The sequence below is a fragment of the Denticeps clupeoides genome, chromosome 4, assembly GCF_900700375.1.
Source record: "Denticeps clupeoides chromosome 4, fDenClu1.1, whole genome shotgun sequence".
Taxonomy (NCBI): domain Eukaryota; kingdom Metazoa; phylum Chordata; class Actinopteri; order Clupeiformes; family Denticipitidae; genus Denticeps; species Denticeps clupeoides.
In genome coordinates this window covers 11619741-11643149 of record NC_041710.1, presented here as the reverse complement: position 1 = coordinate 11643149, position 23409 = coordinate 11619741, and the positions used below count along the sequence as shown (strand labels likewise).

At 41.0% G+C, this 23409-nt stretch overlaps 3 protein-coding genes across 9 annotated transcripts in view; 1 reads left to right on the top strand and 2 right to left on the bottom strand.

The window, feature by feature from the left end:
• The first annotated feature begins 127 nt into the window (after nucleotides 1-127).
• On the top strand, nucleotides 128-8778 carry LOC114789270 (NACHT, LRR and PYD domains-containing protein 3-like). Of its 5 annotated transcripts, none has more exons than XM_028978499.1 (13): nucleotides 128-269; nucleotides 1084-1142; nucleotides 1227-1307; nucleotides 1993-2076; nucleotides 2848-2895; nucleotides 2997-4719; nucleotides 5795-5875; nucleotides 6614-6781; nucleotides 6908-6991; nucleotides 7288-7467; nucleotides 7635-7790; nucleotides 7940-8041; nucleotides 8424-8778. In XM_028978499.1, exons 2-13 carry the CDS (start codon nucleotides 1124-1126, stop codon nucleotides 8581-8583), a joined length of 2886 nt encoding a protein of 961 aa, XP_028834332.1. In that variant the 5' UTR covers nucleotides 128-269; nucleotides 1084-1123; the 3' UTR covers nucleotides 8584-8778. The 5 variants fall into 5 exon arrangements, with proteins under 5 accessions (XP_028834332.1, XP_028834329.1, XP_028834333.1 ...); XM_028978496.1 differs by having other exon boundaries at nucleotides 7632-7790; XM_028978497.1 differs by lacking the exon at nucleotides 128-269 and adding an exon at nucleotides 359-592 and having other exon boundaries at nucleotides 7632-7790.
• A 254-nt stretch (nucleotides 8779-9032) lies between these two features.
• Nucleotides 9033-16423, bottom strand: LOC114788045 (NACHT, LRR and PYD domains-containing protein 6-like). 2 transcript variants are annotated; one of them, XM_028976166.1, is made up of 14 exons: nucleotides 16326-16423; nucleotides 15648-15773; nucleotides 15391-15426; nucleotides 13510-15223; nucleotides 13291-13374; nucleotides 13043-13207; nucleotides 12593-12676; nucleotides 12326-12508; nucleotides 12094-12252; nucleotides 11320-11451; nucleotides 11034-11213; nucleotides 10770-10934; nucleotides 10530-10649; nucleotides 9033-10227 (listed from the first exon to the last, which is right to left on the bottom strand). In XM_028976166.1, the coding sequence occupies exons 1-14, from the start codon at nucleotides 16342-16344 to the stop codon at nucleotides 10059-10061; spliced, it is 3336 nt and encodes a 1111-aa protein (XP_028831999.1). In that variant the 5' UTR covers nucleotides 16345-16423; the 3' UTR covers nucleotides 9033-10058. The 2 variants fall into 2 exon arrangements, with proteins under 2 accessions (XP_028831999.1, XP_028832000.1); XM_028976167.1 differs by lacking the exon at nucleotides 16326-16423 and having other exon boundaries at nucleotides 13510-15218; nucleotides 15648-16043.
• A 1895-nt stretch (nucleotides 16424-18318) lies between these two features.
• The window catches only part of kirrel1b (kirre like nephrin family adhesion molecule 1b), a 38191-nt gene continuing 33100 nt past the window's right edge, over nucleotides 18319-23409 (bottom strand). Inside the window, exons 14-15 of one of the 2 annotated variants that reach the window (XM_028976169.1) lie at nucleotides 22058-22171; nucleotides 18319-21564 (exon numbers count right to left, since the gene is read on the bottom strand). In XM_028976169.1, coding sequence (XP_028832002.1) covers nucleotides 20998-21564; nucleotides 22058-22171 — 681 coding nt within the window. In that variant the 3' untranslated portion in view covers nucleotides 18319-20997. The remainder of the gene's footprint in view (nucleotides 21565-22057; nucleotides 22172-23409) is intronic. The other variant, XM_028976170.1, reaches the window with a different exon arrangement.

Here is a 23409-nt window from a genome sequence, read left to right as displayed (position 1 = left end):
TCATTTTCAATTGTCACACTTTTTAAATGTATTTTTGTATGTATGTATGTGTGTGTGTGTGTGTGTGTGTGTATATATATATATAATCAATTTTTTATTCTAATAAAAAAAAAAAAAAAAAGTACTTTCATCACACCAACCGCCCCTGACCCCGGCGTGACCCCGTCATATCCGTGGCGGGTGGAGAGCTGTCCGCTCGGTTAATAAATGACCCGTGGCTTGCGGGGAAGGGGGAAGTCGACTGGGAAACCACGGTCGGGCATTGCAAGGTACTCCTTCCTCTTGTCGTGTTCGGAAACGGGATCGCGTGGACCAGCATATTTACTGGCATGCAGGGAATGTACTTTGGGGGGCTGATGCATGTGAAAAATAATGTCTGAAAACTGAAAACCCCTCTCGGACGGGTGGCTGCTCGCAGTGACTTTCCGCAGAAGTTTTCTTCGTTTTTTTCTCCTTTACAACACGTTTGGGGCAAAATTACACTTCAAAGAAACGAAAAGTTACCTTTAGCGGGCAAAAACGTTTGGGCCAATCACACGTGAGCTCTGTGTTTCTGCAGCGCCACGAGGACCAATCAGGCGCCGCGATAGAGGTGGGTGTGCAAATAGTGCACTTCGCGTCACTGTCTTACTTTTTCTGCATATCTTTTCTTTTTCTTTTCTGAAATATACAATTACCATACTGTATTATTTTTATGCCTTCTTAATACTGCAGTGATCTCCCTCTCGGTCTGCAGCACCACCTGCACACGTTTTACTCTGTACAGCACAGATTTGAATAAATATTTTTATTTATTCGCACATTTAAAAATGTGCGTATATGTAGCCTTCTGTTTCTCACGACCGAACATGGACGGATGTCCACGCTCCTCAGATTAGCCAATGAACAGTTAGTCCCCACCCTGCAACACTTTGGCAGCAAAATCCTCCAGAAGATGTTGGAATAAAAAAATAAATTACTTGTTTTAACTCAAGGCTCAATATTCAAAGGGCTGTCAGAGGTGCAACAAAATGTCTTTTGTGAAAATAATTTTGCCTGATTACCTAGGTCACAATCATTAATTTTCTCATTTGATCATTTTAGTGGCACCAGACCAGACGGAAAGTGCCGTAAGAATTACTAAATGGAGTCTTCCAACCATGGTAAGTGGCCTAAATCTGTGAAATAGCATATTTACGACTTCATTAGTGTTTTTGGTCAGAATTTTTTACTTGTGTCCTGTGCAGAGGAAAACCATGATAGCAACCGGAAACGCAGCACGTCCAGCGTTTCAGACGACGAGCAGGCCAAGCGGGTGAAGTATTCAGGTGGGCCAGTTGGATTATGGTTACAAATCAGAAGAAATAATAACATTTACATTACTATTTAAGTGTAGACACAAAGAAACCTTTTTTTGTTTCATACGAGAAATCTAAAAATATATTTTATAAATGCACATATACTGTACTGTGCAAGTTTTAGGCAGTTAGTGAAATTAAGGCTACAGGGTGGTAGTAGCCTAGTGGTTAACACACTCACCTATGAACCAGAAGACCCAGGTTCAAATCCCACTTACTACCATTGTGTCCCTGAGCAAGACACTTAACCCTAAGTTGCTCCAGGGGGGACTGTCCCTGTAACTACTGATTGTAAGTTGCTCTGGATAAGGGCGTCTGATAAATGCTGTAAATGTAAATGTAATTAAAGGCTTTTCATCAATACAACCCTAACTCTGAAATTATTCAGGAAGGGACTATCTAAAAGTGTACATACACAAATACATATTATTAAAAAGTGAAAGTGGCAACAATTTTTATTATATCTAGAGATATGCTAAAAGAATAATACAACAATGTTGTATTGCTGCTCAAGGAACAAAAATCTGTGGAGACATTTTTATGTCATTGTTTAATGAAAACAAGGATATTATGCAAGGATATTCTTTTTTTACTTTATTTTTATTGCTTTTTTTATTTCAATGCTTATCATATGCTCTGGATTTGAACATTGCAGCTTCAAGTGGAAGCCATATTTCAGCGCCTGTTCTGTCGCATAATGATGTTCAGAGGGATGTTAACATCACAAACTATTACTATGGTAAGTATATCAGTACCAGTGTTGCCTGTATCATACCAGCATCTTAAAATTAGCGTATTTTGAGAAAAATGACCATACACACATAATGTGCATTACAGAATGTTTGTAAAAACCACCTCTGGGCATTCACGCTCAATACTACTCATCATTGTCAATCCCAATTGCAGTAGAGGTCAAAAATCTGTATCTGTAGTTTGTATGTTATCAGCGTTTCATATCACCAGATCATTATAATACATTTATTTTAAATGATCTTGCCGGCCGGATGTGGCTCACGGGTTGTGAGTTTGACACCTATATGTTACATCAAGGCACGTGAGAAGACTGCACATAAACCATGTATGTCTGTGCAGCCAGATGAAAACGAAGATCCGTCCCTTGTTGTACTATTTATTGATTGTACATCGTACAGAGGGTAAAATTATGGTACAAATAAGATAATTATCGTATGTCTGGCAACGGTCATAGGTTTGTTTAATTCCTTGTCTTGTTGCATGCTTTTTGTTTGAAGCCATTATTATTTTAATTCTTTCACATTCAAAATTAAATGCTATATATATTTCAATATAGAAAATATAAGTGCTCCAGTAATTTTCATAATTTGGATTTTTTTTTAATTGAATTTGTTGCTTATGCTTGTACTAATTGAGTATATCTCATCTATAAATACATCATAATTATTTCATCATTATTACTTAAAAGCATGATGCGCTAATATTATTTTGCCATTCTGTGTACCATCTATTTACTGTATTTGCTAAAACTTCACAGGTACCAGTTTCCCTCTTGCAAATGTTGAAGCACGTGCCAATTCCTCAGGTCCGTGGATTGAAAGTATCTGAAATGTGGTAACAAATCTGACTACTACAGTAATACAGTGATTACTGTAATGTTGTCACATTCTAATTCTGTTTTTTCAGATCAGAGTGATATAATCCATGATTACAGAAAGCTGATCCATTCTGAGTATGCCACGGTGCAGGAGTACAACTCCCTCCCAGGGGAGGACGTGAAACTGTCCGACCGCTACAGCGAGCTGCTGATTGTTCAGAGACACCGGGAGCAGAACGAGCGAGAGAAGGAGATCCGTTCCAGAGGAGTGAGTTTCCAGCAGGTGCTGAGCTCCAGGGCCAGTGAGGCCTACAGCAGTACCAGCGTGGAGGAGCTGTTCAACCCCAACAGCCATGGGCCGTCTCCAAAAGCAGTCATCCTCCAGGGAAACCCCGGCAGTGGCAAATCCTTCACTGTCAAGAAGATCATGTGTGACTGGGCATCTGGTACACTCTACATGGATCGCTTTGATCTTGTTGTACATCTCAGGTGCAAAGAGCTGAACCATGTCGTCGGGAATAAGAGCGTAGTGGAACTGGTGAATCACAGCCCAAAATACCTGTCTCTTATCTCCAGGATGTTGCACGACTCCCCAGATAGGGTGCTGTTCCTTATAGATGGCTTTGATGAACTGAAACTACCACTGGAAGAAGCAGCCACATTTCCTCCTAGTGACCTAGTCACCCCAGCAACGTTGCATGGTACCCTGAGCGCTCTTCTGAGGGGTCGCATTCTGCCCAAGTGCTTCCTTTTGGTCACAACCAGGTCCACAGCATTGGACCGACTGAGCAGGCTGCTCCGTGGGCCACAGCGTTTCACCGAGATCCTGGGCTTCTCTGAGAAGGGAGTGGAGATGTACTTTCAGAGGTTCTTTAACGATAAGAGGCTTTCTCAAGTGGCTTATGACTCTGTCAGGGCTAATGAAACCCTCTTCACTGCCTGTTTCATCCCAGTTATCTGCTGGATTGTCTGCACTGTTTTCAGGGAGCAGTTTAAAGATGGTGTGGACATGACGAGAGGCCTGGAAACAACTACTTCCATATTTGTCTACTTTGTTGTCACTTTGCTAGACCACCATTGCCAGGGCCTAAACGTTTCTCCTCCAGACATGCTTAAGAATTTGAGTGAGCTGGCAGAGAAAGAAACGCTGAAACAGCATGTCCTGTTTGACGAGAAGAGCGTGTCTGAGGCTGTGTCTGATCCCACCAGCGTTCCCTTCCTGTGCAAATTTCCCCTGAAGAGGAAAATCCGTGTGCAGATGATGTTCAGCTTCATGCATCTCAGCTTCCAAGAGTTCTTCACCGCTCTGTGCTACACATTAATGGACATGGACCAAGCCCACAGGAAAGTGAACGATCTGATTGGGTCTGTCCAGGGAGATCAGCAAGACATGAAAAACACTCACCTGCTGCCTGTCATTCAGTTCTTGCTGGGTCTCTCCAATGAAGAAGTGAGGAGCTCCCTCACAGAGACACTCCCTCTTTCTGTTTCCCCCATCCGGGGTCTCCTGGAGGAGTGGCTTCTGAAGGTCATCAAAGAGATGAGGGACTCCAGGTGGGGAGATGATATGAAGCTGTTCATCCTGCACTCGCTGTATGAGCTGAATGAAGAGCATTTTGTGAGGAAGGCCATGGAGACGTGGGAGCGCGTGGACCTGGCATTCATTCCTCTGAAGAAGACAGACTGCTGGGTTCTACGCTACTGCCTGCTGTGCTGTGAACGCATTAAAAGTCTGTGCCTCAACTGCTGCAATATATCAGCACAGAAACTGCAGATGCTGGCGCCTGGACTACAAAACTGTGAAGAACTTGAGTGCGTATTCCTCCTGAATGAAGGATTTTTCATCAAGTGGTCATTTTACTTTTCAGATGAAAAGTAACGATGTGATTATTAGTACACCCTCAATTGATCCTTTGCTTGGCCTCACTCTCTTTGCTTAGTTTTTTCTAGGGGTGCAAAGGTACAGGTATCCCATGGTATGGTCCGTAGACCATTTTTTGAGCCATGGTTTCAGTACATATTTGTTGTGTAAAGAGGACAATGCGCAGGTTATTGTGTTTATCTGAAATGCCGTGGTAGTAAGTTCGATATTTTCGATAGACAGTTGTTTATCTGCACCTTTCAGACAAAATGTGTCGGGGTGCACTTGTGTGAATTTACTTTAGTTGAGTTATACTGGGCGGATTGTAACATGCTCGGCTTGTATTTTACAACAGTAACCGTAAGGAACGTGTGGCCTTTATTGTTTCGTGTCTGAAGTTGACCCAAGTCATTCAACCAACCATAGTGACGTTCAAATACCGGAAGTTAATAATTGGCTAGTAAAACGGAAATCCCAGCATCTGTGTGAGATCGTTTTTCTTCACGGTTTGCCTCCTTCTGTCCACACTCCCCCAAAACTACTTCAACCTGACCCACGGACCCAAACTGTTACATGTTACCTTTCTAAGGTACGTTTGTAGCCCAGTTTCAACAGTGCAAGAGGAGGTGAGTGGGTGGAAGCCCAACAGATATTGCCGCTTACAGCATAACAGGCTACTATAGACTAGGCTACTGTAAGTGGCAATAGGCAAAAGCCCACACAGTGACTTAATTTCCAATTTAGTTCAAATGAATTGCAAAACAAACATCATGTGGTCCGTAAATGCAGGTGGACGATGCAGGGTAGACCGAACAGTTTGATGTATTTTACAGAGAGTACCGTTGCACCCCTAGTTTTCATACCCAGCATGTCTGTCTATGGCCTTTAACATTCCAGTTATTCTGAATTTATGTACTATTTAAGGTAATTTAAAAAAGAATTAGTGTTGATAAATGAAATATCATGTTTTAAAATTGTGCTGAAACGTGTCTTAAAATATGATAATTTGTCCCACATTGTGTGAAGGTTACATGTACACAACCTCTCAGATGCTGACACCACAGATTTGACATCAGCTCTCGGGGAAGGGAAGATCCTGGATTTGAGGTAATTGCTTGAATTGATTCAGTATATTATATACTAACCTGCCAAAATAAGTTGGCATCTGAATTTAAATGAGCAAATAGATGAGCCCTTGATTGCTTAATTACTCTGGTGATTAATATGCTTCAATTGACATGTTATTTAATTGTAACTTATAGTAGTACATTTTTTAATGCATCGCATGATCATCGAATGGTGACTCAACCATCATGCATAGTCCCTGCTTTACAAGCCGCTGTTATGATCTAGAAATGCTTCAGTAGACTCTAATTATAAAAGAACTGTTCTGGGAGACATAATTCTTCTCTCATCATTCATTCATCACACGTTTCACAACCTTAACAACATTGAGAATTTTTGGGATGTGCTCTCCCATCATAATAAAAAAATCTCAGTGAAACACTGACACAACTCCGGGCTAAAATAAATGCACAACGTTGCATTAGATTACTAGAACAATCATAACATCTAATTTGGGATAAAAAAGCCTTTACAGTGAATCTTTACAGCTAGAATGGCAACAAAGAACATTTATGAGCTGGTTCAAGACATATTATGATGTTTCATTGTATTGGCCCGGGAACATAATAGCCCATATAGAGAATTGGAATAAACCACTTTGACTTTTTAATAGCAATTCTGTTGCTGTTTTTGCAAATCAAAGAACAACTCTCAAATCTTATACAACAGGATGTTGTGCATTAAATACTCAACTTAAAATCCTATTGTTGTAATTTCCAGGTTGGACCACAGTAGTTTGTCATGTGAGAGTCTGCAGCTGGTCCTCCATGCTCTCACTAAACAGAAGCAAGTCCGAACAGTTGATCTTCAAGTTTCTACCATCATGTCTGATGCAATTGCAAAGATTGTTGACTTCATCCAGACCACAAGTATTGGAGATCAGGTCTGGTAAGAGGGCCATTTTGTTTCGTACTACTTGTTTGGTTAGACATGGTACTACAAAAACATCTGAGCTATGAAATACTAAAACTCTGTTTCTTTAACTAATTTTACTACCATTTTTGTTGTTGGAAGTATTGAGCTGAATGAACCAACAGAGGAGTCTGGTGACAGCCTCTGCTCCTTTTTGAGCGTGGAGAAGGACAGTGAAAGCTTAATGTGAGTATTTATGTAAATATAAGAACTTTAGCAACTTGAGACCATGCTGTCTTTAGAACATCTACTTCTTGCTACAGCCCTGTGGATTACATACAATATTATTAATTTAACTGAATAAACATCTGATCAAGTGCTTAAAAGTCATCCAGTAGGTGCCATAACTTTAATAGCTTGTAATTAACCATGGAGAACAGTCTCAACAAATTACATAATTCTTTTTTGGCACATAATCTGTTGTATTGTGTTGGTTTTTCTGAGGTTTATGTGTATTTTTCCATAATTTTTCCCTGTTTTAGTTTGTCTGTAAAACACCGCAGAACACCAGATGGGACATTTGATCATTCAGAGATCTTCAACCCACAGATAAAACCGTCTCTTTCTGAAATATCCATTACCATGGCTCAAATGAAGACCCCGAGCATCAACTGGATAGACTACTTTAATAAATTTTTTGCTCTGAAAGATTTAACAGAAAGGTAAGACATATTTGTTAAACATAAAATGATAAACATTATTCCTTGTGACTTAAAAGGCAGAAGATAATTAAATCATACTTTTATGCAAATGTAAATATGTGCAAATTGAAGTACTTATGACCCAAGAAACTATTTATTTTGTAGTAGACACATGTTTTTCATAGCAGTTTAGGTTTTGATGAGCATGTGGCCACTCTGCTCTCCACCCTACACTCTGTGCCTTGTTTGGGGAGTATGTTTCTGGTGGTGAGCTGTGTAACAGAGAGATTAGCTGCTGGAATCTTATCTCTCATTAACGCCTGCCCCTCTCTGAAAACAGTCCAGTAAGTTCAACATGTGTCCGTTAATAATGTGTGATTGTGGGTCTCTGTCAGACCATTTGGGCCGGCTGTCTGTGACATGTTGCAAATGCAATCTCATGCAACAAAATGATGCAGGGGCTACTACTTCGATGGTGTGTTTGTGTTTCTAGGCTTTATGCTGGCCTGATAGGCAATGGGATGTTATCAGATGAAGCCGTTCGGCTGCTTCATGAGTCCCAGATGGTTCCAGAATTCACTCTGGTAGTCATAGGGTATGTACTGGAATATATTTTTATTTAGTTATTTTGTTTTCAGCTTGTCAATGTAGCTACCTAATTACAATTACATTCAATTTGTACCTTGTATACTGTTGTACAATTAGCACGATCCAAATGTAGACAAATTGTTTAGTTAAATTAAAACTAGTTTTAAAAGAATAAATGAGACACCACATTGGTGTCTTTTTTCCCCCAATCTACAAATCTTTGCTTCATCTGATTGATACTTTGCTTAATACTGGTGACGAGCCATTCATTTTCCAATGAGAACAAGAATTGAGGCTATATTTTCAAAATTAAGATGAATAAAGGAATGTGGGCATGCATAAACCTAACAAATGTTGTCATTTTCATGTTAACGTTTTCTTTTTTGAAGGAAGAGATGTCATAAAGCCACTGAGCGGTGCAACAACAACAGTCAGTGGAGCTTGAGCTGCAACCACAGAGTTCAGCTTCAGTTCCAGAGTGGGTCATTCACAGAGGAAGATTTGGAGATTTCATATTTGGAGGAGGACTTCTCACACGGTGCCACCTGAAGCGTGCCTGCCAACTTGGGAAATCTATGACATCAACAACAACATTTATTTCTTATATACAGCTGCAGCACCAACCAAAGTATATTCACATATTTATTTTTATGCAGGCATGGGTGGTAGTAGCCTCCTATGAACCAGAAGACCCAGGTTCAAATCCCACTTACTACCATTGTGTCCCTGAGCAAGACACTTAACCCTAAGTTGCTCCAGGGAGGGACTGTCCCTGTAAATACTCTGGACAAGGGCGTCTGAAAAATGCCGTAAATGTAAATATAGCCCAAAATTACATACAGTATGTCTCAATTGGCTTTGACAGACCCTACAGTTGACACCCCCCACACTTGACCCTTCTGCACAAAAGGAAAAACTCCACCAAAAAAAAACTGGGAAGGAGTGATACAGAGAGGGACCCTGTTCCAGGGTAGAGTGAGCCTGCAATTCGTGTCAGTGCAGGCTTGGTGATGATTTGTCCAGAAATAGAAAAAAAGTCCAAGGGTAGTGATTGAAAAGTCCAAAGTGTCCAAGTTTGGAGGTACTGGACAGTGCAGAGTAGATTTTTAGCCCACACAGCACAGCCAGTGGGGGGTCTGTCAGTGAGGAAGTAGGTGCTTTAACACTGCCTCCTATGCAGCACCCTTACACCATTTATCTTCTTATGGTTAATCATACTATAGGTCCGGCACATTAATCCTCTCTGGCCGGTCTACTAGCAATCCAAGCTCTTCTTGTGTAGGACCAGCAGTAGCACCAGCACCAGCATCAACACTGCCACCAGGAACACAGCTACAGAACCAGCACCTCCACCAACAGCTGCAGCACCAACCAAAGTATATTCACATATTTATTTTTATGCAAATTTGAGTCAATTGGCTTTGTTTCCACGTCAAAGAGGTTTTTGGCTGCAACTCGTCCACGAAGACCACTTCTAGCCTGACTTCTCCAGACAGCAAATGGGTGTATCTGTTTCTGCCAGGTCTGAGATTGTGATTGTGCTGTGAGTCCTGAACATGCCTTCAATGCCAACCCCGCATCTCCATAATGAAATGGATGCTGTTTCAGTCTGTTTCACTGTCCATTAGTCAACAGTGGATAAGTACAGTACAGAACATGAAATGCTTTGTTTATTGTGTTTATTAGTAACCATTATGTAGTTGGAGAGTTACATATAGAATGACAGAATAAAACAATCAGATCCTGTCTCAATCATTGAAGTAGGATTACCAACTTTGAAAATATCTTGCATTTCATTGCATTTGAGTGATTTTGTTTGTTGTTTTCACAGTTTATTTTCCACCAATTTCTATATTGTAACAGGCAAATTTAAGATTTCTTTTTCATTGCTTAGTTCTTTGGGAAATTGTCCTGGTCTATTGAAGCAAGTTTTAAGGTAGTGTTTCTGTAAAATTCAGAATAACCAGGTGTAATAAAATATAATGCAGAACATTCCTACTAATATTGTAATGTAGAACCCTTAATCACTCTGACTGAAAATACTGTGTTGGACTGGGTCTTATTACCAAAACAGGACCCTGGTCGTCTTCTCTGAAACATCCTCCATTGAACTGAAGCTCCACTTTGCGGTTGCAGCTGTGACTCCAGTTCTGGTTTTCAGTGCACTTGTCAGTTGATTTCCTGCATCTCCATCTTCAAAACAAAAGATGCACGGAAACCTAAATTTCTTCATTTTGATATGCAGGCTGAGAAGTATGTAATGTTGTGTAGTGTATTGCACCCAATAGGGCAGGTTCATTTGCACGTGTCCACATCTAGGGATACCTACTAGGTTGGGTGATCAGCTTACAACTGGTGTAGGGGGTTACTAAGACAGTTCAGGGGTATACTGTCAATTGTTGTGAGTACCTCCATCTTTTCTCGTCAGCCACACCCATTGCTACAATTGATTCTTATGTCTACATTCATATGAAATTACAGAAAAAAGCATATACCCTTTAACTTTCAGGAGAGAGCCAGGATGGTTCTGGGACTTTTGAAGTATCTGGATACCCTCCTCCATTAATATGCCATCTTGTGACCTGTCCACTGTAATGTCCCTACAGGCAATCACCCTAAAGAAACACATAAATGCGATGAGTGAAAAGTTAACAACAAGTGTATCAGTAATAATACTACAGACCGTTTCCAAAAATGTTTTATTGGTGATAACAGTGTGCAGATGTGGGTCTTACTGTAATTCATCTAGGCCGGCGCAATTCTGGATGAGGGAAAGGATCCTGGTTGCCCAGCTCTCTGTCAAACAGCTAACTACAAGCTCAAGTTTTTTTAGACATGGCACATAGTACAGATCAGACAGCAGGGCGTCCACAGCATGTCCATATTGTCCTGAAGTAGTACTGTGATTAAATAAATCGCAATGTTCAGTTCTTGCCTTGACCTAATCACAAGTGTGAATACATCTATGACCATCCAAATACTGCAAAAAACGTTCTTACATTTCACTAGAACGTTTAATCATGTGGGCCTTTTGGAATAAGTCCCTCCAGTCCAGGTTGGACATCTGAGGGGAGTGTGTCAGGCTCAGAGAGATTTCTAGAAGGGATGCTCTCGTCTGATGCCTGCTGTCCTCTTCCATCCTGAGTCTAGAGAAACGACTGTGGGGCCTGATAGTCAATCTGCATAAAACATGACATATCACCTTTTTTTACTTTGAATTTGTTTTGTATTCGAGTATGGTTTTGATCAGGCGTTGCTATGAAAAAAGTGAGAAAAAAGACTCACTTGAATGTAAACATGTCTTTTCCCACGTTGAGATATGACGCAATGCTCTCTTCATCTGAACACTGATTCGGTAACTCAGTGCTGCCTAGCAGGGTGTAGAGCAGAGGAATCCGGTCTGTAGGAGCCCGCAAGCTATATCAATCCAAGAAAAAAAAAAGATTCAGGGAGGGATTTCTGTGTGTTGTTCAGTAGAGGTGTGACAAGACACACAGCTCAGCTCACAAGACAATGTATGATATTGGATAGAAGAGAGTTAGATGAGATTTTTATCACATTTTCAGTGACTGCTATGTTTAACCCTATGTGAATACTGGGTGAGTCTGAAGTACAACATTTACCAGTCACCAAGGGTCTATACAATCTTTGTCATGTGATAACATTCATGGAGATTATGATATTAACTTATATTTACTTGATAATACGTGTGAATTTTGTGCAAGAATCAGAATCTTTTCCTGCTCTATATGCTCAGGAAATTCTTGACAAAATGTCATTTTGTAGACAAAATCACTTTCTGTTGCTGACAAACTGGTAGGTGCTGAAATCAGTTTGTGCACAGAAATAATGTCCTGGTTTGCTGGCTGGTACTTCCACCTGACTCAGAAGTCATGCTTATTGCTGTTTTACTGTACTGCATCACAAGACAACCTTATGCCTGAGAAGAATTATAATCACATTTTAATATTGTAAGATCTTGTCACACCCCTACTGCTTACAATATTGCAGGTTCTGATTAAGTTTGGTTGAAGAATAAGTCAGAATACTGTCCCCTACCAGATGTCCTCCAGAAGTGGACTGGCCTGGCACAGGGAGACTACTGCAGCAGCCCAGCTTACAGTCAGACAATTCACCATCAGGTCCACCTTCTTCAAACCAGACAGTGCGTACAGGCACGAGAGCAGGGCATCCACATGCTGCTCAAACTGTGAGGTACTGCACAATTTACCACACTGTCAGTATTTTTAATACAACTAACATCTCAAATATGCACTTCATTTATACATACTCTTCTCTTAAATCCCTGAGGGAGTGAAACGTCTGAAGGAAATTTATCCAGTTCATGTTCAAGGCCTCAGAATGTGTTGACATGAGTGAGATCTTTGAGAGGGACGGTGCAGGTAGTGGGTCACAGCTCTCTGAGTCAATGAACATCAGGTTGTCAAAAGGATTTTGATGACCAATATTCAGCCTGAAAACATATCAGTGGTGAGCTGAAAAGTGATTCTTTTTTGTGCATAAATTTCCTAATTTAATTACTGAATACATTGCTCACATAAAGCCGTTGGTATCTTTTCTGACACAGAGAGATGAACAGAGACTTTCCCCATCATTGGCTGTCATCTCTGCAATTTCGATTCTGTGGATCAGAGTTCACCCCATGACATGAACACAATCCAAAACAGTACATTTTAGTGGCCACTGAACTCCATATGCACAAGTGAATTTTATAAATTAGCTAATCAGAAAATAAGTGTCATAATAAATTAATAGGACTATTAACAAATTAACTATATATTTAGCAAATGAATGCAAATGCACATTATATTAATTAGGCCAAAACATCTGTGAATGTCCATCGCTATATTTATGAAGGGATTGCCCCTTGCTAGGAACAATTACATTTAATTAAATATATATAATTTATAGAGTTATATAAGAACTGCAGAGATTGTCATGTTAAAACTGATAGCTTTAATTTAAATAATATAATGTTAGATCTTACCTGAATTCAGCAATCACAGCACTCTGGAGGAAATCTAAGAACATTGCAGCAGATCTGGCTGTGATGGTCTTCATTGAGAGGCAAATTGAGCCCAGAGATGATTGTTTCTTGAGAACGGTCAAGATCTGCTGCATACTGTCTTCTGACAAATCACTCTTTGTTATTCTGGGTAACAAAGAAAAGAATAATTATTTATTTGTGAATCCCCACACACAGACAGACAACATTTACTGTAATTTTCTACTTACCCCAGTGAACTCAAGATCTTTCCTTCACCCAGAGCTGAGACCAGATCAGGTACATCTGTATTTGACAGGCCTACCACCTCCAGCCTTATAGGAAAATTGAAAATTCATATCAGACACTTTTCTCTGTCAGCAAAATAATACAGATTAATATAATCTATGTTATTCTCATGATTGATGTGTTTACAGCAATGGTTGAGAAAAGCTGGTTGCTAAACTCACCCTAGCTCCTCACATCTGTACAATGCATCTTTCAGCATTCTCAGTTTATCTGCTGTGATGCTGCATAACCTGAGACTGAGGCTCCCCACACTTCCGCAGCACATCAAGCAATAGCGCAGCACCCAGCAGTCTGTCCTCTTCAGTGGGACAAAGACCAGCTCAATCCTATCCCATATCCTCATGGCTTTCCGTACAAAGTCCTCTTCGTGGAGTTCGTAGAGGCAGTGGAGAATGAACAGTTTGACGTGCGTCGTTGTCTTCTTCTCCTTTATGACGTGGAGAACCCACTCTTCTAGCTGAGCTCGGATGGGAGAGTCAGGCAGCGATAGGTATTCCTTAAGCGAGCTACTTACATCCTTGTTCAAAAGTCCCAGCAGAAACTGAATGACAGGCATCATGTGGGGGTTCACTATGTCACACATGAATCCCTCTACAGAAGGTAGCAGTTCTGTAAACTTCTGCGCCTCAGCCTCGTCCATTAGGTTGAACTGAAGCGCAGTGAAGAACTCCTGAAACGTGAGGTGCATGAAGCTGAACATCGCCTGCAGGCTGACTTTCTTCTTCATTAGGAACTTGCAGAGGAAGGGGACATTAGCAGGATCAGAAACCATCTCAGACACACTCTTCTCATCAAAGAGCACCTGCCTATCCCGCGTCCCTCTCTCTGCAAGCTGACCCAGGTTCCTCAGCAGGGTGGGGAATGGCTGAGTGGAGCTTCGACAGTGGTGCTGAAGCAGGGTGGACACAAAGTGAACAAATATGGAGGTGGTGGTTTCAAGTATTTTGGTAACATCTTCGTCGTCTTTTATCTGCTCGCTAAATACTGTGCAGATAATCCAACAAATGACAGGGACCGAGCAGGCAGTGCAGATGGTTTCATTGGACCTTACACACTCATATACCTTTTCAGAAACCTGCTCATCTTTAAAGAACCTATGAATGTATTCCTTCACACCCTCCTCGGTGAAGCCCATGATCTCAGTGAAACGCTGTGGCCCTTTGAGCAGTTTGCTAAGCCTGGCTGATGCTGTGGACCTGGTGGTGACCAGTAAGAAAGATTCTGGCAGGATGCGCCCCTTCAGGAGGCCACTTAGGACAGCTTCAGGTGAGGCTTTGGTAAATGGACTATTGGGCGAAGTCAAGCTGGCTTCTTGCAGTGGGAATTGGAGCTCATCAAATCCATCCACGAGGAACAATACTTTCTCTGGGCAGTCATGAAGAATCTGGGAGATGACTGGTGAAAATCTTTCGCTGTGGTTCAAGAGATCCATCATACTTTTCTTCTCCCCTTGTAAGAGGTTCAGCTCCTTACACTTCAGATGAAAAACCAGATCGAAGCACTCTTTGTAGAGCCTTCCAGATGCCCAATCATACATGATCTTCTGGACAGTGAAGGACTTTCCATATCCAGAGTGACCCTGGAAAATGACAGCTTTAGGAATCCGGCCTCGGTCAAATGGACTGAAAAGCTGCTCAACGCAGGTAGTGTGGTACGCCTCGCTGGACCTGAGGCTGAAGACCTGCTGGAGGTTGTCCCCTCTGGAGCGGATTTCCTCCTCCCGCTCCCTCTGCTCTCTGTGTTTCTGAATGATCAGCGGTTCCGTGTAGCGGTCAGCCAGCAGCACTTGTTCTCCGGGGAGGGAGTTATACTCCTGCACTGCTTCATACTCACAGCAAACGGACTCCTTATGCTTGTGCAGCAATGAGATCTGATCTACGCACAAAAGAAAGCAGTTGAAATGCTACACTTTTAATTACTCTACAAATTAAAATTTAATAGCAGAGGCTCATGATTCCATTAAGGCACTCAAAAAATAAATAAATAAAAGAATGCAGTCTTATTTAGACACTACACCATAGACACGAGCCAACAAGTCCCACCTGCATTCCTTTCCGGTGTAGTTGGAATACCAGTAACTGCAAAAAAAAAAACAAGAATAGACAAGACGCGACACTTTAGCAGCACAACACAGCAGTGCAATACAACAGTAGTACAGCAGCAGGAGTGCTGGCCCCACTTAATGCACGCTTATTCAGTCTCCATGAAGATCCTAAAAATGTAACTTTTACCCCAATTTGCCCCAAGTTATCAATACAGAACTGCAAAAGAGCTAAATATTGATTAAACTCAGTCTTACCCGGATAAAAGTTTGAGATGCTGACATTACCCCCCACAGTACAGTGTGACAATAACAATGCTGACACATGGCCTCCATCCTGAGCTTTAATTCTGACGGTCGGAGCACCAGAACAATGGCCTTCTGCTGTAGCCCAAAACAGAAAGACATAAACACATTAACATACAACCAGAACGTACAGCGTTATTCCCAGGACTGCATGTGCTGTTGAAGTGCAGGTACCCTATTCTTTCATTAATATAACATAGTTTTTTTTAAGAGACTTACATACATTTTTAAAATGACTACCTTCAGACCTAAAAGTATCATCATTCCCTTAACAAGACTCTTGCTTAATCAACGTATTTTTGGTGATAAGCCTCTGACCCTATTAGTCCTGGCAAATCAACTTCTTATAAGACTTTATTGTCGAAAATAAAAAACTATTCCTGTAAGTTAGAACCAACTCAGATGCCAATGAGATATGAGAACAGTCACAATTTCTAACTAGCTTTCTTTTGCTAGTCTTAACCTGAATGTCTCTGTGCTAAAGCACAAACTGGCCAACTGGTCACGATAAAAGATTAAAAGAATGCAGTCTTATTCAGACCTAGCTTTAAAATGTTTTACTTGATAACCTGAGCCATTAAATATTATACATTTTAAATTCAAGCTGTGACTTTACCCAGTTATACTTACTGTGGCCTGTCTGCTCCATTTTGTAAGCAGGTTTTACACTGTGTCAGGATTTTTTGTCCCAAAAACAAGAGTTGTCAGGAAGGTGTGACGTGTTTCTCCAAACCGCACAGTCCAGTTTTACCTGAATGAGGAGAAGTGAAGTGAAAGTCATTGTGATACACAGCACATGGTGCACATGATGAAATGTGTCCTCTGCTTTTAACCCATAACCCTTAGTGAGAACTGGGCAGCCATGACAGGCACTCGAGGACGTGTGGGGACGTGTGCGGGGACGTGTGCGGGGACGGTGCTTTGCTCAGTGACACCTCAGCGGCTCAGGATTCGAACCGGCAACCTTCTGATTACAGGGCCGCTTCCTTAACCACTAGGCCACCACTGCTCTGCAGTAAGAGTTCTTTTCTGTTTTAAAACAGATAACAGTCACATACACACAAGTTAAATAAAGGAAAACTGTACACGTTTCACCCCTAAGGCCGCAATGTTGTCCTAATGGCAAAATTCTATTTTAGAAGTAGGGTAGAAGTGACAGTAAAATCTGAGATGGCATAAATATCTGTGACCAGCAGATGGCGACAGAGGATAATATCTGCATTGCGAACACAGACTTGGATTTAGAGTGTGTACGGAAAGTATTCAGACCTACTTTAAATTTTCACTCTTGGTTATATTGCAGCCATTTGCTAAAATCTTTTAAGTTAATTTTTTTCCTCATTAAATGTTCACACAGCACCCCATATTGTCAGAAAAACACATAATTGTTGACATTTTTGCATCTTAATTAACAAGAAAAACTGATATATCACATGGTCCATGGTCCTTCTGATCTAATACAGCCATGAGTCATTTTTGGACAGATGCTACAAGTTTTTCACATCTGGATTTGGGCATCCTCTGCCATTCCTCCCTGCAGATCCAGTTCTGGCAGGTTGATGGTAAATGATGGTAAATATTCTCCTTTGTTGTCCCTGGCTGGTGGAACAACTTGCCCTGCACCATTCGACTAGCCAAGAGTACTACCACCTTTAAGAAGCAGTTGAAAACCCACTTAACACTTACACAGGCACATGCACACACACTGCACAGAGGTGCTCATTTGGGCTCTGGCTGGGCCATTCAAGAACAGTCACAGAGTTGATGTGAAGCCTCTACTTCAGGGGTCATTAGGGTCATTGTCTTGTTGGAAAGTAAACGTTCGGCCCAGTCTGAGGTCCTGAGCACTCTGGAGAAGGTGTTCATCCAGGATATCCCTGTACTTGGCCGCATCATCTTTCCATCGATTGCAACCAGTCGTCCTGTCCCTGCAGATGCAAATCACCCCCCACCGCATGATGCTGCCACCACCATGCTTCACTGTTGGGACTGTATTGGAGGGGTGATGAACAGTGTCTGCACACATACGCCTTAGAATTAAGGCCAAAAAGTTCTATCTTGGTCTCATCAGACCAGAGAATCAGACCAGACCACCCTGAGTGAGCAGTGGGCAGCCATGACAGGTGCCCGGGGAGCAGTGTGTGGGGATGGAGCTTTTGCTCAGTGGCACCTCAGCGGGATCAGGATTCGAACCGGCAACCTTCTGATTATGGGGCCGCTTCCTTAACCGCTAGGCCACCACTGCCCCACTGTATTAGGACAATCCCCAATTTAAAAAAAAATACTTCAATTAACAGCTGACTGAAGTACACAAATACAAAAGCTATTCTGAATCTTAATTACATACTGTGCTGTTTCATTGTGTTAATGCTGTTAATTTCTCATCATACACTGTAAAACGTTACACGTTGTAAGTCGCTCTGGATAAGGGCGTCTGCCAAATGCCGTAAATGTAAATGTAAATTTTAAACCCGATAAGTTAATAGAACTCAAAAAAATTGTTGAAACACACAGTGACCAGAAATAGAAATTAATATTAATGTGACAGTACACTGTGGATTTGGAGAGTCAGGTGAATGCCATTGATGCAGGTCTGGGAGTAATGTCAAACAGTGATACAAAAAAGTATCAAACATGTAGGTTTATTTCAGCCATATTGTGGAAAAATAATTACATATAATTTGAGAAAAAAAGTCAAATAAAACAAAAAATTATCAATAAAATGTTTTCTGTTTTTTTATATTATATTTTGTATAACAAGAGATTCAAATCAATAAAAGCCACACTGAAAAAAACAACACATTTTTAACAAGATTACAGAACACACTCCTATTCGAACAGCAAGGTAACAGGCAGAGCTATGAGTGATGTGAAGGTCCCCAACATTGACACACTGTAGCATAAAGTCAAATACGTCCTTGGATAGAAGAGGTGCCCTTCAGTTCTCCAAGGTCCTTATTCCCACGCCAACTGAAAATGGGACATCAGGTACATTCAGATGAGGCGTCAAATATTTCTCCCCTAGTTTGTACCTTACAAACATATTTTATTTCTCATATCTTGAACAGACACATGCCTATCAGCAGGTGTCCAAGTGCACACACATACACTCTCATACACACAGACCCCCTCTACATTAGCTGTCTGTCATTAAATATCAACGAGAATCAATAATAACATTAACATGAACATTCTCTCTTCATCGCACACACACATTTACAGAGTGCCCAGTGTGTACAGGAGGGTCAGCAACACTAAAAAATGGTTTTATTAGCCAGCATTGATATCTTTAGTCTTTTTCTTCTGTCCATGTGTGGTTCTGATCTTCATAGGACAAAGTCAGTAGTTAAGAGCAGCACTAAGAGCAGATGCTCAATAATATCAGCAAAAAAAGTGAGGTTGCCTGGACCTTGCATTAAAAAAAATCTTCCAAAGGTTGTGGGCTTTAATTAAACTTAAGAGTAGAAAGAGTATGGTTCATAGTTTACAAATGTTAGTTTACAAATGCTACATGTCCCCATGTAGTTTTTTGTTTTTATAATGCAAATATTTTATTATCAAATTTACACACAAAACTTAAATAATAATAAAAATCAATTTTTTTGTCTTACAGTGGTTGTTTGAAGCATCTCTGTCAGAGAAGGATTTTCTTAAGATCAACAGAAAGTTTTACATCGCTTCATCTTCATTCATCCCATGTCTGTACTTTCCATATATGGTATTTTCATTTCAATACTGCATTATTGAGACAATGCTATATTCCACTCTCCACATTAATCACCCAGTCAGAAAGCAGAACACCTCGATGCTGATGACAAAAGTGCAGCTTGGCAAAGTGGAACTCACCCCAAAACACTCATTCTCCTGACCCTTTGGTCCACAACTCAATATAAAAAATATGTTCAATTCCCCTTAAAGACATTTTTCTCACCTCAGGTATAAATATGGAAATATTCTATTCTACTGTGCGCATGGAGGAGACAAACACAGCAACACTGGTGAGTTATACAAGGAGCAGAATTTCAATAAAGTGAAAAGTTCACACGCTCCCACACACACACACACACACACACACACACACACACGCATACATTTATATATACATACCCACACACACACACACACACACACACACAAACAGAATACTGAAGTACACTAAGTGGTGAGGTGTGTATCAGAGGCATCAGAGGAGGGCAGAGCTAGGTGAAGAGGTCTGGTTTGGCCCTGCCTCTTCGCTTTCGGCACTCCTGAAGTTTGTATATATCTATAAAAAAAGATCCATAGTCCATTCACACACAAGCTGCTGCAAACATGGCAGTCCCTTACGCATGGTCCCTTTCAAGTTCTTTTTAAAGTTCATCCTTCAGGAATTCTTTCACTGAAGGATTTCTGGAGGTCAGAAGAGGAAGTCGCCACTATAGAAGCTCAATACTGTAGCTGTCCCATTATAAAAGTGTAACTTTGTGTTGCAGCATGATAATGGCTCTGTATGTTTGTGTGTGTCAGTGTGTGGTTGTGTAAGATGTTCATGGCTTCAGGGTTCTGTACTGAGTGAGAATAAGTAGTGGAATATAAAGGAGACTGAACTGCATTTATACTGTTGCCTTCAAACAGATCTGTTGAGCTTGTAATTGTGAATTCACAATCACAAGCTTTCAGAAAAGTTTCACTTCAGAGGTCATGAGTACCACAAAAGGGAGGCGTTCATATGTACATGAACACTGTAAACATGACCCCAGTTGAAGGCACCATGTTCTTCTCTTCTTTGCTCCTTTCATAGTTTATAGTTGTCTTGTTTGTTGATGTGTCCTCAACTGGGAGAAGAATTACCCACACCAGAAAGAAGAGTTTGAATTAAAATGCTTTGAATTGAATTGGTTTGAATTGAAATGCTTTAAATGCTTTTAATGCACGTTATATTCCATTACTTAATACTTTAAGATTACAGAAATCAAATAAAAATGTAAAAAAGATATTGTGTTCAAAACAAACCAATATTTTTTTCCCAATGTTCAAATTCTCTTAACATTTGGATTTCTGAAACATTGCTAAAATTTTGATCAGCAAAATCTGAAAAACTTGGAAAGGCACCAGTTTCTGAAATGCATACATTTGTACTCTAATCATACAAAGTTATTAAATTTCCACATCCCAGTTATTGTTTTATTCTTGTATTGATTTCAATAGTATTATTCTTTTTGGCATGGGTATGTACAGACGACTTGTTTTTTTTTGTGTTTATTTAGACATTATCTGTGTGTGTGTGTCGAGTCTGTAGCAGTAAGGTTGCATGTATGTGTGTTTACACATGTGTCTGCATCCTTTGTGTGTGTCTTTGCGAGTATTCAGTCGGAGGGGTGTTGTAGGGGAAATTGGTGGAGCTACTGTACTTGGCTGGCCTCTGTTCTGAGCTTGCCCCTGGCCCAGCCCCCTGTCCTGTAGGGTACATCTCGTAAGATGGCCCTTCCTCCAGTGGGGGAGCGAAGCCCATCCTGTACTGGCTGTACTGGGAGCTGCTTGGGTAGGCATAAGTGTCATAAGAAAGCTGATTGGCTGAGGGCAGCAAGCCACAGTCTCCAGTGAAGTCTGTGTTAGGAGGGACTTGGCTCTGTGTTGCCCGGGTAACAGTGTTGAAGTGGGTGTAGCCTGCATGAGAGAGTCGGGACTGTGGGCGGGGCTCGTAGCGTGCAACTGGTGCCAGGTTAGTCGCAGTTGCCGGAGCGGGTGTTGGTGGGGCGAGGCTCGCTGATGGGCCAGTGGTAGATGTGGGGTTAGCAGGACGAAACTCCTGGTAGAGCATTGAGCGTGATGAGGGATGGGCTTCATCATGTGTCGTTGCTCGAACGTTGTAGTAACCATTGGTAGGATCCTGTGGGAGATACACACACAGAACCACCATCAAATGTTGCATAAAGATTGAAACCCATCTGACTTTAGGTGCTTCTCTTTAACATTCCACTCATAGTATACTTGAACTTTCAAATGGAGACACTTGTGGTGTGTCTGTGATGCACGTGTCAACAGTCAATGTCAACAGTAATTTTATTTTTCCAATTGACAGCCCTACTTTACACACATAAAAAGGACTTGAGCTGAGTTTCATACTGGTACCGGAGAACAGCCATCGCCTATTCTCTAAGCTCCATCACCTGCTGTATCCAGAATTTATTGTGTTTTATATTTAAAACCTTTGCATTTGGTCATTAATGGTAGGATTAGATTTAGGATTGAAATAGTCTAATAGAGGTAATTACACAATACTTATATATATATATACACACACACACACACACACACACACACACACCACACACGAATATATATATTCATTGATTCTCACAATATTGTGTGTATTTGCGTACCTTCAACTCATACTCTTCTCTGGTCTCTTGTGTGTCGCTGCGCAGGTCCTGCTTCAGTTCCATGTGGTCTTTGAAAGGCTGAGTGGAGGGAGAGAGGGAGACAGAGGGAAGAAACTAAACCATCAAACGACAAAACACACAAAACACACACACACACAGAGGGAGGGAGAGAGGGAGAGGGAAGAGGAAAACACGGCATCAGCTTTTTAAGCTTTGTGAAGTAAAAATGGTTAATTTTTACAGACAATGTGATGAAGGCATGAGCAAAGAGGGATTTGGTGAAGAACATTCAGCAGTGGAAAACAGAGACAAGACTGTGATTTTACGAAAAAGTTTAAACGTGATTTATTTGACAGATTGTGATTGCGATTTAATTTGTGTTTTTTAATTTTTATTTTGTTCAGTATTCACTATATAATGTGTATTAAAAACATAACCGTTATTTATTATGTGTATTATAACATAACGGTACATTGAAAAATGCTCTAAGTAGCCTTTCACGAGTTGAGCTCGCGTTTAAGTGGGCATTACTTTAACTTGGGACACTGATTGGTGAGCCTGACTGTCTATCACACATCTCTACGTGATTAACTGTCATGGCACCTGTCGTACCTGCAGAGGCGCATTGCAGCTGCTGAGAAGAACCGTGAAGAGGGCAGAATTTTGTTTTACTTCCCCTCAGACGGATTGATTCATGGTACAAACTCTTTCTGAAAAGAGATTTCCCATGTACAACAGATTGGCAGCGTCTGACCACTCTCTATTTATTCGGCTGTGTGCATGCACCAATCGGCACTATCACCGCCACGCAAGCCACACCCCCACTGTGCCATTGCTGCAGCTGCATTTCTTCTGCCTACTTCCCCAAAGCCCCAGGCAGTCACCAATGCTCCAGTCCCTAGCACTCTGACTGTCTGCTGCCAACCAAGCATGTCTGCGAATGTGTCTTCCCACATTCCCCACAGCCCTGACATTAACCAATAGAGCAAGGTCTGAGGTTGCAAAACTGCAGTCATTGCGATTTATAAAATACCCTTTATTCAAACTGCGATTCTTTCAGCCCTAATGAACCCCTTCATTTGCACTGCATAACTGGTTAAACGAGGATGGGGGAATATTATTAATATGTTATGAATTGTCTAAATGGAAATAAATTGATCAAATTAACATTAATAACATTAATAACATGTATGGCACAATTAATAATACAATTGCCACCACAATTTAGCAATCAAATTGAGATCTTGTGTGGTAGCTTTTTTCTATGTTAATTCTATAATGAACTAAGCAGTGATAAATATCCTTCTAGAATGTTTTTTTTTTTTAAGAAAGAATTCCAGAGAGCTTTATTG